Below are 12,058 nucleotides of genomic sequence, written 5' to 3'. Positions count from 1 at the left end.
AATCATCAATAACCCGTTGCATCATGGCACAGATGCCAAAAGAACAGCAGCATCTGACGCTGGGGGATTATAATGCACTGGTAGTGCATAATGTGTGAAAGATTTCAGTGGTTTTGGCAAAACCACACCATCTCACACCCTTGGAATGGCATTTTTTATAAGTCGGTGCGCTCCAAAACTTACCCACTGTAACATCTAGTGTCAGCGTTAACAACAAAAGACAGGTCAGAGAGAAATTAAATTTCACCGTAGACTGCACGATCACTCAGTGCAGACGCACAAATGCTGACAGAATTGTAACCACGCATTAAAGTAGAGGGATTAAACACATTTTAAGGAGCTTTTCAACACATTTCTTAATACTTATTCTCATAGCACATTAGGGGTTTCAATCCAAAATGAAACATACACCATAATAAAAAAAAAGTAGAAGAAGAAATAAATCCCTTTATTACAAAATGACTGCTGGCATTAAATCAAAGGCTGTTAAAGCCTTACTATTACAGCTATGAGTCATCCTGCGCTCACAATGTCGTTCTGTTTTGGAGGGTAAAATATATATCTTTGTTTTTGAAATCTTGACTGATGGCTTTTTGAGGTTTGGATTCATTTTGATTTATACGATGTGATTTTTGGGGAAATATGTGACATCTCGGAAAGAAACCCTATTTCATGTGTTTTATCAAGACTTCCATTTTCTCAAGCGTGAAGCTGCCTCATCCATCAAATTTACTAAAAGTCTGCTCACATTGGCAACGCCGACCGCAGAGCTACTTAAAAGCTCATTTTTGATTATTTTCTCACAGAAGCGAAAAGTCTGTCCATCTCAGTGTGTGTGTGTGTGTGTGTGTGTGTGTGTGTGTGTGTGTGTGTGTGTGTGTGTGTGTGTGTGTGTGTGTGTGTGTGTGATGGCAAGCTGCTGGCCCTGACACAACAAGGAAACAGCGACCACAAAAATGGAGAATACAGTGGGGACAGATCAACCTACAGTGTGTATCTTCACACACATACAAAAACACACATTTCATCCCCGCCCTGCAACCTTCAACCCTCTGAGGAACACTCCAGAAACACAGTTGTGACGCATGCGCCACTTTTTCCTTTGTGTGTGTGTGTATGTGTGTGTATGTAAAGGCATAAATGTTTAACAAAAGTGCTCTTATGGCACTGGGTTTGTGTGGAATCCCCTTTCTCCTACTTCCCACAAACTCTGAGACAGAAACACACACATGCACACAGGAGAAGCAGGGGGACTATGGAATTCCTAATTTTTCCAAAGTGGCAGCATGGCATGGAAAAGGTCAGCACGTGGCGTTTAACTAGGACATGACACACACACACATGCACGGTGCCCTGTGTCTGAGGCGTGAAGTGTCTGCTGTGTGTTTATGTGCCCTCTGTGTGCTGCTGGTGCCAAGCATTGATGACCAGGGCGCCAGAAAGTGAGTGTGTGTGTGTTCACTCAAGTCCACGACTCCTGATTCAGACAGATTAAGGCCGCCGGTGGAGTGTTCCAGACTCTGTACTAAGTATACACTCTGGAGATCGAACACACACACACACACACACACACAGAGCCTGTAGTGGTCTGGTCAGGGTGTCGGTGTGGTTTGCAGCCTATCATTATGCCCTGTGGGGAAAGCCAGCCTAACCAAACCAGACTGGCACTGCCAAGAACTCTACGAGCAGAGCGACTGCATTTACATAAGAGTTCATAAGAGCACCGAGCTGCTTCATAAAAGCTTTTTTGTGGGGAAACCCCATCCACAACAGAGTCAGAGGTCACAGGTGGGGCTGGAAGAGGCCTCCTTTAAAGTTCACACACATAAAGAGCCAAATCTGACAGAGCGTTTAGGAGCTTTTTGTTGCCTTGTAATGTCAAAAACATACACATTTATCACGAGGGAGCTGCTCTCTAACAAGAAAAGAAAAGTGTTTTTAGATGAATTATAATCTGTGATAAATTCCAGCATGCCAAAGTTCCAACAGCATGAATTGTGACCTTACATAATCGACAACATCAGGAGCCTCCCAAAAAGCTGCAATTCACCCAGTGAATCATCTGTGGAGGTTACTCTGTGGAACCGTAGACTGTGAATAAAAGACGGACTTTGCCACCATGACATCATTGCTTGGTTTGCCTAAATGTTAGCATTTTGGCCACTACCACCACCTGCTACTTTTAGAGCCAGAAGTGAGCATATTTGGACACAAGGGTGGAGGTCTAAAGGATCTGCTAACACTAACAAGCTCGGTTGGCAAGCACTTATTGCACCAAATACATGCTAATTAGTCCTGAGAAACACAAAAGTAAGTAACTAAACGTTTACTTATCAAAACTGTAATGCACATTTCTTAGCCTAACTGTACAACTAGTACATCTTTTGTCAGATAACTGCATTAAAAAAAGAAGTTTGTGCTTCAGTTTTGATCTGTAAAACATGTTGTGCATTCCTACTTTGTAGTAATTATTTATGTGTGGGTGTGTGCGTTTGATGAACCAGCACAGTCCATGAAAGCAGTTTGTTTGGAGTAGCTGATAACTTAGCGGTCCAGATGATGACCTGGATGACTGACAACTTTCACACTAATTAAGCTTAGTTTTCAGCTATAGATGCTGCTTGGTTGGATATGTTGGCTCACTTTGGTGGTGTGCAGCATACCCGGGAAGCCGTGCAGTGTCCTCTAATTTTATGCCAAAAACGTATGGTCCATTTCAACCAATCCGGCAACGTTGACTTCAAAGCACCCGAATCAAAAACTTTTCCTACCCAAAGATCGGTTGTCTACATGAGAATTTTCTGAAGCAGCAAGCCATTCTGCCAAAAACTCAAATTTTCTTTGACCTCATTCCATACCTCTAAAATAAACTGGTCAGTGTGAAGAAAGTGGAAAAACTATGTTGGCTTCTTAGGCACAACTGTTTGCATGTATTTGTCATTTGCTCCACTGCGGTTTCAAGGCATAACAGCAAACCTCAAGTAAAAATCTGTGGCATTTGCACATAAATGAATGTCTTCTTTGCTATCGTTGATTGATATTACACAGGGCTGACTCAATCTACAGCATGTCCAGTTTCTGAAAGCTTTTTTCATATGCTGTTCTAAACTCATACCGCCGACTAGCCCATTTATCTGAAAAGCCAATCTGATATGCAGAAAACAATTTGTACTCACATTCTCCCCAATTTAAAAGAACCTCAGAAGCCTCAAAAAGCGACACAGGTTTTGAAAATAACAAACTTTCTTGCATTTGCTACTGACTGTTTGAGCAAGCTGTGGCTGCTAGTAAACAGTCCATGCTATATGTAACACCAAAGACAATTGGGAATCATATATGGAGGACTAGCAAACATTAACTGACAGAATAGGAAGTCATGGACACTGATTTAGCCCACTGGGTTGAGAAGGTAACCCATATAGGCCTGGGTTCAAATCTGCCCTGAGGCCAGTAACTGTGCGTCTTACCCCTCATCCTGGCTTTCCTGGTATCTCTCCACTGTCCTGTTAAATAAAGGTTAACAAGTATAAAAAAAGAACAGATAGCCTTAACCCTGATGCCCTAACTACCTAAATGTTGACTGTTGGCCTCAGATGCCAAGTCGGATAGGCTCTCTATAATGTGTAGATGGCGCGGCCACGTCCAGACGCCTTCCTGACCGCTCCGCTCCGACTATCCACTTTTCTTGTTTTTTACCTATTTTTTGCTCTGGTTTACATCCCAAAATCCTCTAGTCTTATAGTATACGACAGCGGATCACTTGTAAACATCGGTGCCAAGGTTGCACATCTAATCTTGGACACTTTTAAACCTGACCCTTCCTGGCCGCCAGAGATTCTACGCGGCGCGGAGAACAACAAAGGACGGGCCGCTCATCCGAGGCACAGAACAAAGAAGCGCCGGGGAAAACGCGCTGGTATTAGGAACAGACTGAGACAGCAGGCACATCGCGCACCACTGCCCAGTATCCTACTGGCCAATGTACAATCCATGGAGAACAAGCTCGATGACCTAAGAGCAAGGGTCACCTTCCAACGTGACATGAGGGACTGCAACATTCTGTGCTTCACAGAGACATGGCTGTCCCCCACCGTGCCGGACCAGGCCGTAACTCCGTCGGATTCATTCTTTGTGCTCCGCGCAGACAGAACGGCAGAGTCAAACAAAACCAAAGGTGGGGGAGTGTGTTTCATGATAAACAGAAAGTGGTGTGATGCCAGGAGCATTTCTACTCTCTCCAGCGGCTGCTCGCCACATCTGGAGTTCCTGAGCATTAAGTGCCGCCCTTTCTATCTGCCCCGTGAGTTCACCTCAGTCATCGACCACGGCGGTCTACATCCCACCCCAAGCGGACACAGGTATGGCTTTGTCCGAATTACATGATGTGCTGAGCTCGCTTCAAAACAAGGACCCGGGCGCAGCCCTCATTGTAGCAGGAGACTTTAACAAAGCGAACCTCAGACAAGTCATGCCAAACTTTTACCAGCATGTCTCGTGTCCAACGAGAGGGGATCGGATTTTGGATCACTGCTACACGCCATACAAGCAGGGCTACAAAGCTGTCTCACACCCGGCTTTTGGGAAGTCTGACCACAACGCCATGTTCCTCATTCCCCAGTATAAACAAAGCATACGGAGGGAAGACGTGACCAAGAGGGTGGTAAAACGGTGGACTGCCCAATCAGAAGCTACGCTACAGGACGCACTCAACGACGTAGACTGGGACATGTTCAGAGCATGCGCAGTCGACATCAACGAGTTCACGGAAGTAGCAGTATGCTTCGTCAATATGCTAGCGGAGGAGATTATCCCCACTGCGAGAGTCACCACATTCCCAAACCAGAAACCGTGGATGGACAGATCGATCCGCACTGCAGTAAACGCCAGGACCGCCTCCTACAACGCAGGTCTCGCCACTGGCGATATGAGCGCCTACAAAGCGGCCTCATATGGCGTGCGGCGCGCGGTGAGAGATGCCAAACGCAGGTACCGGGAACGTGTGGAGTCCCGCTTCCACCAGGGCGACACACGGAGTATGTGGCACGGACTACGCACCATTACGGACTACAAAGCCAGGGACACTGCGCCGATCAACGCCGACTCTGCATTCACCAACGAGCTGAATCAGTTCTACGCCCGTTTCGAGGTTAGCCAGGCGGCTAATGCTATCTACCGCCTGACTACCGAGGACAGTGACGTCATCAGCGAGAGCCCGGTGACCAGCATCGCGGAGCATGACGTCCGAGCGGCACTGAGGAGAGTGAACACAAGGAAAGCGGCGGGGCCAGACGGCATCACCGGCCGTCTGCTGCGCTGCTGTGCTGACCAGCTAGCAGGTGTGTTCACTTACATCTTCAACGAGTCCCTGGCAAAGTCTGTGGTCCCCACATGCTTCAAAAGATCCACCATCATCCCTGTGCCCAAGAACAGCAAACCCTCATCCCTGAACGATTACCGGCCAGTTGCACTGACCTCGGTAGTAATGAAGGTGTTTGAGAGGCTGCTGAAGAACATCATCTCCTCCTCCATCCCAGACACCACAGATCCGCTGCAGTTCGCCTACAGATCCAACAGATCCACAGAGGATGCCATCGCCCACGTCCTACACACCACTCTCAGCCACGTGGACAAGAAACAGGGTAACTATGTGCGAATGCTGTTTGTTGATTACAGTTCAGCGTTTAACACAATAGTGCCCTGCAGACTGTTCACAAAGCTGAGGGATCTGGGACTTAACAGCCGTCTGTGTGCAGTGGGTGTTGGACTTCCTCACTGGCAGAACTCAGGTGGTGAGGGTGGGCAGGTGCTTCTCCAACAGCATCACCATCAACACAGGAGCACCTCAGGGATGTGTCCTCTCGCCACTGCTCTACTCCCTCTACACTTCAGACTGTGTGGCCACCCATGGCTCCAACACCATTGTGAAGTTTGCTGACGACACAGTGGTGTTGGGTGCCATCTCCAACAACGATGAGGCGGCCTACATGGATGAAGTGAAGAATCTGGCATCGTGGTGCCAGGACAACCACCTCCAGCTGAACGTCAGCAAGACCAAGGAGCTGGTGGTGGACTTCAGAAGGGGTCAGCACAGAGACTACAAGCCCATCATCATCAATGGAGCTCCAGTGGAGAGGGTGCAGTCCTTCAAGTATCTTGGTGTCCACATCTCCTCAGACCTGACATAGGGCTGCCCACATTCAGGTCCAGACCAAAAAGGCTAGGCAGCGCCTGTATCACCTACGACAACTGAGGAAGTTCAGGGTCTCTCCAAAGATCCTCAGGATTTTCTATACAGGCGCTGTGGAGAGCATCCTCACACAGAACATGACATCGTGGTTCGGGAACAGCTGTGTGAAGGACCAAAAAGCTCTCCAGAGAGTGATCCGTACAGCAGAACGCTGCTGCAGGATTGCTCTCCCCCCGCTTCAGTACACCTACACCAGGAGATGCCGGACTAGAGCAGCGCAGATACTGAAGGACCCGTCCCATCCTGGCAACAAACTGTTCCAACTTCTGCAATCTGGTAGAAGGTTCCGCATCTTCCGGGCAAGGACAGAGAGACTCAAGAGGAGCTTCTATCCCCAAGCCATCCGTGCCCTAAACACACACACCCGCCCTCTCACATCATCTATAATTGACTGAGTCAGGACTCTTCCAGACACTAAACCAAGGCACAATGTACATTTCAATTCCTTTAATTTTAAATATGTTTATATTGTCTATCCTGTAAAATAGTCAGATGTCTATTCATATTAATGTACAGAATTCACCTGCTTGCTGCTACTACTGCACATTCACCCAGTGTATATACTATATGTGTGTATGTATATATATATATATATATATATATATATATATATATATATATATATATATATATATATATATATATATATATATATATATATATATATATAGTTCTTCCTCTACACCCCCCCCCCCAATTTTTGCACATGTCGAGGAGCGTGTCAGGCTACATTTCACTGTGTGTTATACTTGTATAACTATGCATGTGACAAATAAAGAACCTTGAAGCATCTGTGTCTGCATCTTTAGCTGCTAAATGGTCCGCTATGGTCACCAGCTACAATAAACAATGTCCTTCTATTGTCAGCAAGATGTTGGGTGAATCAGGCTTTTCACAGCAGCTTTTTGAAAGTCTGTCTGATATCTGAAAGTTCAAACACTAACTTGCGACTAATGATAGACTTAAAAGTACACCAGTGCCATCTTTAAAAGCACAGACACATCTGGATGATGGTCTGGGCAACAAATATGTGCAGCGCTCAGATTCTGGAGTTGAACAGCAGCTTACATCAGCCTGTGGCTGAAATTAGCAGAACAAGAAAAACAATAATGATTTACTAAGCTATTTTGACATCTTGTTTCTGGTTACAGTGTCATTATAGGGCCATAAATGTGTGTTTCACAAACCCCCAAAAATGCCACAAAGTCGCCTGGCACAAAGCCATGTCAGTTAGTTTCTCTGGATCCAAAGCAGCCAGGAAGGATTTATGGAAGTTGAGGTAAACTGCAACATTTTCAGAGCAGGATTTTTAACCAAAACGGACTGCTTTTTGGAGAAGAAGTGGAATAATTCTAATAAGAATTAATGGCAGAGGTACAACGATAGAAAAAGCAGACACAAAAACCAGATTATAGTGACCTGACAGATTTTTGAAATCCAGTTTCCTTATGGAAATGAGAAAACACAGAGGTTGGTTTGAACCACGATATATACTGTCATCGTGCACGCATTCTGCCGATGAGACGTGACATATAATGTTCATTTTCCATCTGAGCGACGTTAGATCTCAGATATCACGAAAGGGGGGCTGGAGCCTCCGAGCTTTGAGGAGCCATGACGCTCCTGACAGCCGATCTTCTTAAACTTTTCCAACTCTGAAACTAAATCTGACTGATCTGCTTTGGAAGCGGCTCTGCTGAGCGCACACTCTGCTGCAGTAATCTGGTAATCATCAGACATACGCGCATGACCTGTTCTTTTGGTTGCGACCCAGAGATTAAGGATGCCAGGATTTACGGCACATGAGAGAGCATGCTTTCTTTCTCTGGTGCCGTGAGATATTAGCCGCCTCTTTTTGCTCCTTTAGTTGAAACTTTTCTGATTCTTTTCATTCTCTCTGCTTCTCTTTTAGTCACTTTCTCCCTCTCTCATTCATCCATCCTTCCTCTGTCTTTTAGTAAGAGCTCACAGAGAGTTGTGGTATAGAGGATCTATAAGCAGCTCTGTTGACTTTGGCCATGGCCAGACAGAAAACTGAGCTTTTAATTTGACTGCTTTAAATATCTGACCCTTAATAAAACAAATATCTTTGTTTGGAGAGGAAGAAATCCCCCCCCCCAAATTCGAGCAAGAAAGGAAAGAGCACTACTGGATGTGTATGTTTGTGTGCTCAGGCTGGTCCGGGTCATGCTTAGTCTTCAAATTGACCTGGCTTAGATAAATAAAATAGAAGAATGTAACAAGCAGCGGAGCCCCCCTCCCCCAAGTTCAAATGTGGGATTAGATTTCCTGTGTAACCGCACAGCTCGGTGTGTCGCTCTGTAAAATCTGGCTTTCTCAAGTAGGATGCATTTTTCTGACACGAGACCAGCAAAGCAGCAAGTCTCCCGTTTCATCCTGGCAGCAGGAAAAAAGCCCCACTTTTATCTCATTCCAGATCGACCCTCATCTGTCTGCATTCAGTGTTATTCAACAGTGTCTTACTTCAAATAAACTTCATCGATAGATAGCAAAACTAAAACTGTGCTACTGTCTACACACTGTGACCTGGCATCACCTGAAACATTGTTTATTAGTTTTAGATTTTGACTGCCTTTTTACTAATTAATGTGTGTGTTTTTGTTGTTTTTTTTTTACTTAGAGATGGCAAAAAATTCCCACAGACTGTTTTGGACCCCATCCATTTATAGGGTCTTTTCAGCCCCGTTTTTGGGGTATAATAGGCAGGTAGGTGCTTCTAAGTAGTGCTGAAAAACAGCTGGTTGGAAGTGAGGGCTCACATTCACACCTATTGCCAGATAAGAACCACTGGGCCACAGGCATAAGGACTTGTCAGCAATCCCCTGGCAACTAGTCTCTGACTGGTTGGTGAGTGCTTGCTGGCTGTTACTGAGCCTGTGTGAGTAGGAACCTAACCTGGAGTACCCAGAGAAATACGCAGGCAATGGAGGAACATGCAAACTCCACATGAAAAGGCCTCATTATTGCAGGCACATGCTACTATAGTTTGTTGGTGCAGTAATAAGTAATGAATGTCACTGCAAAAAAACAAAAAAACCTCAGGTTTTGAATCCGAGGTGTCAGACATAAAGAGAAACCTTTTTCCAGACATATTTTCACTGACCTGAAAGAGCAGCATTTCACAATTGATGTTTTTTTTTTTTTTTACCCAAATTCCAGCATTGTATTTTGAGAGCATATTAAACATCTTTTCAACAAGTTTTTGCTGAGTGGCAAAGACCTTCTTCATGAAAAGATAAAACACCTTGCTGTTTTGCAGTGGAAAACAGCCAAATGATGATATCCATTAGAGAAACAAATTAATAAAATACAGTTACATACAGTAACTTGAATTTAAATGTAAACTTTGGGAGTTTTTTTTTTTTTGACAGCCATTTTCATTTTACAGCAGCTTTTTCCTTGTGGACTCCTAACAACATCCACTGTATGAATTTTATCAACAGTTGCAACCTCGCTAACATCTTGAGTTGTAACAGACTTGTCTCATGGTGCATGTGGTGCACAAATGAGCCAAATGATAAGAAGGGAGACCGAACATTTGGCTCAATGCTGTGTTCAATATAAGAGCGACATCAGTTTCCACTAGTATCCTCCGCCTGGCGACCACTGTAAAAATTTCCTGGCTCTGGTGTAGACCTTTTTAAAAAAATCTAGACAGTCTGTTGCCAATATGAGCAGATTTGCAGTAAGTTTCCACTTTCTCTTTAGTATGTGAAAAAAAAGACAATTAAGTGGGAGGCTGGGAGGTATGATGTATGGATGGATGATGAAAAAAAACAAGTGCAATGAAAAGTAAATGCAAAGCATGACTGACATTCTTGTTCAATGAATGAAATGAATGACAAGATGAGTTTGTTACCTACATGAAGGCTGGAACTAGAGGTTGAAAGGTTAATGATAGCAGAACTGGTTCCATCCCCAAGCTACAACACATATATACACACACAGAAACACACACTTTCAGGTTAGTTTGTTAGAGTTAGCTTCAATATTTGCAACACATCTCAATGATGAATCATAAAAGACAATTTGAAAGTGTTAATCACTCAAAAAGAAGGAACATGATATTAGAAATATACATGAAAATTATAACATTAGACACTGTTAGACATTATCTACTAACATTTGAAGGGACATCAGCGACTCAAACACAGAAACATCACTGTCACCATCGTGGGTTCTAAACATGAACTGAGTGTGCAATTGTGTTATTTCCCTGGAAGGTCCCACTATGGAAGAAATGCAGATACCCAGGTCTAAGTCATCACTGTAGATGACCACAGCCCTAACCCCAACTCTAACCCAAGGCAATCAGAATATGCCTTTTTTTTCTCCATGATACTGGTAAAATACAGAAGCAATAAATCTGTTTTATCTTCCACCAAAATACACATTAGAGAAGGATTGGGGTTAGGGTTAGTAACGGCCTTATACTTCAGAGAATTTACTCTGATGGACTGTGACAGAACCCAGATTAGGAGGACAAAGAGCCAGATTTACTAAACATGAGTGATTTACAACAGCTGAGCTGTTTTTATTATCATCGCACAGTTAGTTAATTTCAAAATCAAACATTAAAAACACACCTTTTTTTCTGTATTAAATATCATACCATGCATCATATCATGCATAATTAGCAGTAAATTATGTGTCGCAGATGCTAGTAAATCAGTTTGAGAGTCTTTATAAAAACAAACAGTATTTTTGCTTTTACACCACTGTATAATTGTACAGTGCTATATAAACACAACTCACATGAATTTAAAGGCCAGTTTGCATTCGCACCACTCATTAGTAAATCTGGCCTCGAGTGTTTAGACAAAGTTAGAGATCAGCTGAGAACAGAGAAGGATAGAACAAAGATAGGATGGGAAAATCTGAATGCAGTTATTGTATTTTTGTGCCGTCATCACCTTGCAGTGGTAGACTTTATATTAAAAAAATGTATGGACATAACTTGTAGATATTTGTAACAATAAAGTTTACACCTTCAGAAAAAAACTCCTAATGACTTTATGACCTCTTACATTAGTCTGAACTCTTACTATAATTTAATTTACTTTATAGTCCCATAATAGTTATAAATCAGGATGAAAGCATCGTTTATGTTAGGTTGGGCCAACCTTGTTATTTACATGTCAGTACTCAATAAGCATGCAGTGACCTTGTTTTCACAGTCAGATCCCCACGTCCTGACAGTTCCTCGACAGTCCTTAGAGTACCTCTGCCAGGTCTAAGGGGTAAATACTGATGCCTTTATAACCAAAAGCCTGAGTAGCAAAATGGGTGGAAAGAAGGTTTGTGCTCACGGAAGATGATGCAGGCAACCGACGATGGTCAGACTGACTGCCAAAAGTTAACAAATCGTGTTAAATAGTGATATTTGGCTTGTTTCCCAACTGATTATTGTACGATTCCTATTAAAGAGAATCTATCTCACTACTGTGCGATCTCTTGTAAAAAGGATGCTTGTGCACGTGCAGATCCAACCTTTTTGTTTAACCAGGTTTTATGTTTGTCATTTTACTGCTGAGTTTTTGACTGCGGAGTACAGGGAAGAGCAGCGTAGAGAGAGAGACTGAAAAACTTAGATGAACTATAGGCCGAAAGAGAAAAAGATTTTACTAAATATGGAAATGGAAAGTGAAGACTATGTCTGTCTCTCTTTGTGTCTCCAGGATTACTGCTGCTGGTGAAACGGTATGTATTATGGAAGTGGATAGTGTCCCAGACTTTGGAGAAAATCGTCCAGCCCTAGTAATAGTAGTAAACCCTAGTGAATTTTCAAAC

The 12,058-nt window shown here is 43.6% G+C and overlaps 1 protein-coding gene across 1 annotated transcript in view; it reads right to left on the bottom strand.

Moving 5' to 3' along the window:
- dysf (dysferlin, limb girdle muscular dystrophy 2B (autosomal recessive)) overlaps positions 1-12,058 on the bottom strand; it is a gene marked incomplete at its 5' end in the record, with an annotated part of 91,212 nt that overhangs the window by 37,587 nt on the left and 41,567 nt on the right. Inside the window, 2 exon segments of the mRNA XM_040007057.1 lie at positions 184-195; positions 10,132-10,191. Of these exon segments, the coding sequence (XP_039862991.1) occupies positions 184-195; positions 10,132-10,191 (72 nt within the window).

Source organism: Simochromis diagramma, unplaced genomic scaffold (genome assembly GCF_900408965.1).
Source record: "Simochromis diagramma unplaced genomic scaffold, fSimDia1.1 OVJJ01000531.1, whole genome shotgun sequence".
NCBI classification, from domain to species: domain Eukaryota; kingdom Metazoa; phylum Chordata; class Actinopteri; order Cichliformes; family Cichlidae; genus Simochromis; species Simochromis diagramma.
Note: the sequence above shows the minus strand (reverse complement) of the source record. Positions and strands in the feature narration are given on the sequence as shown.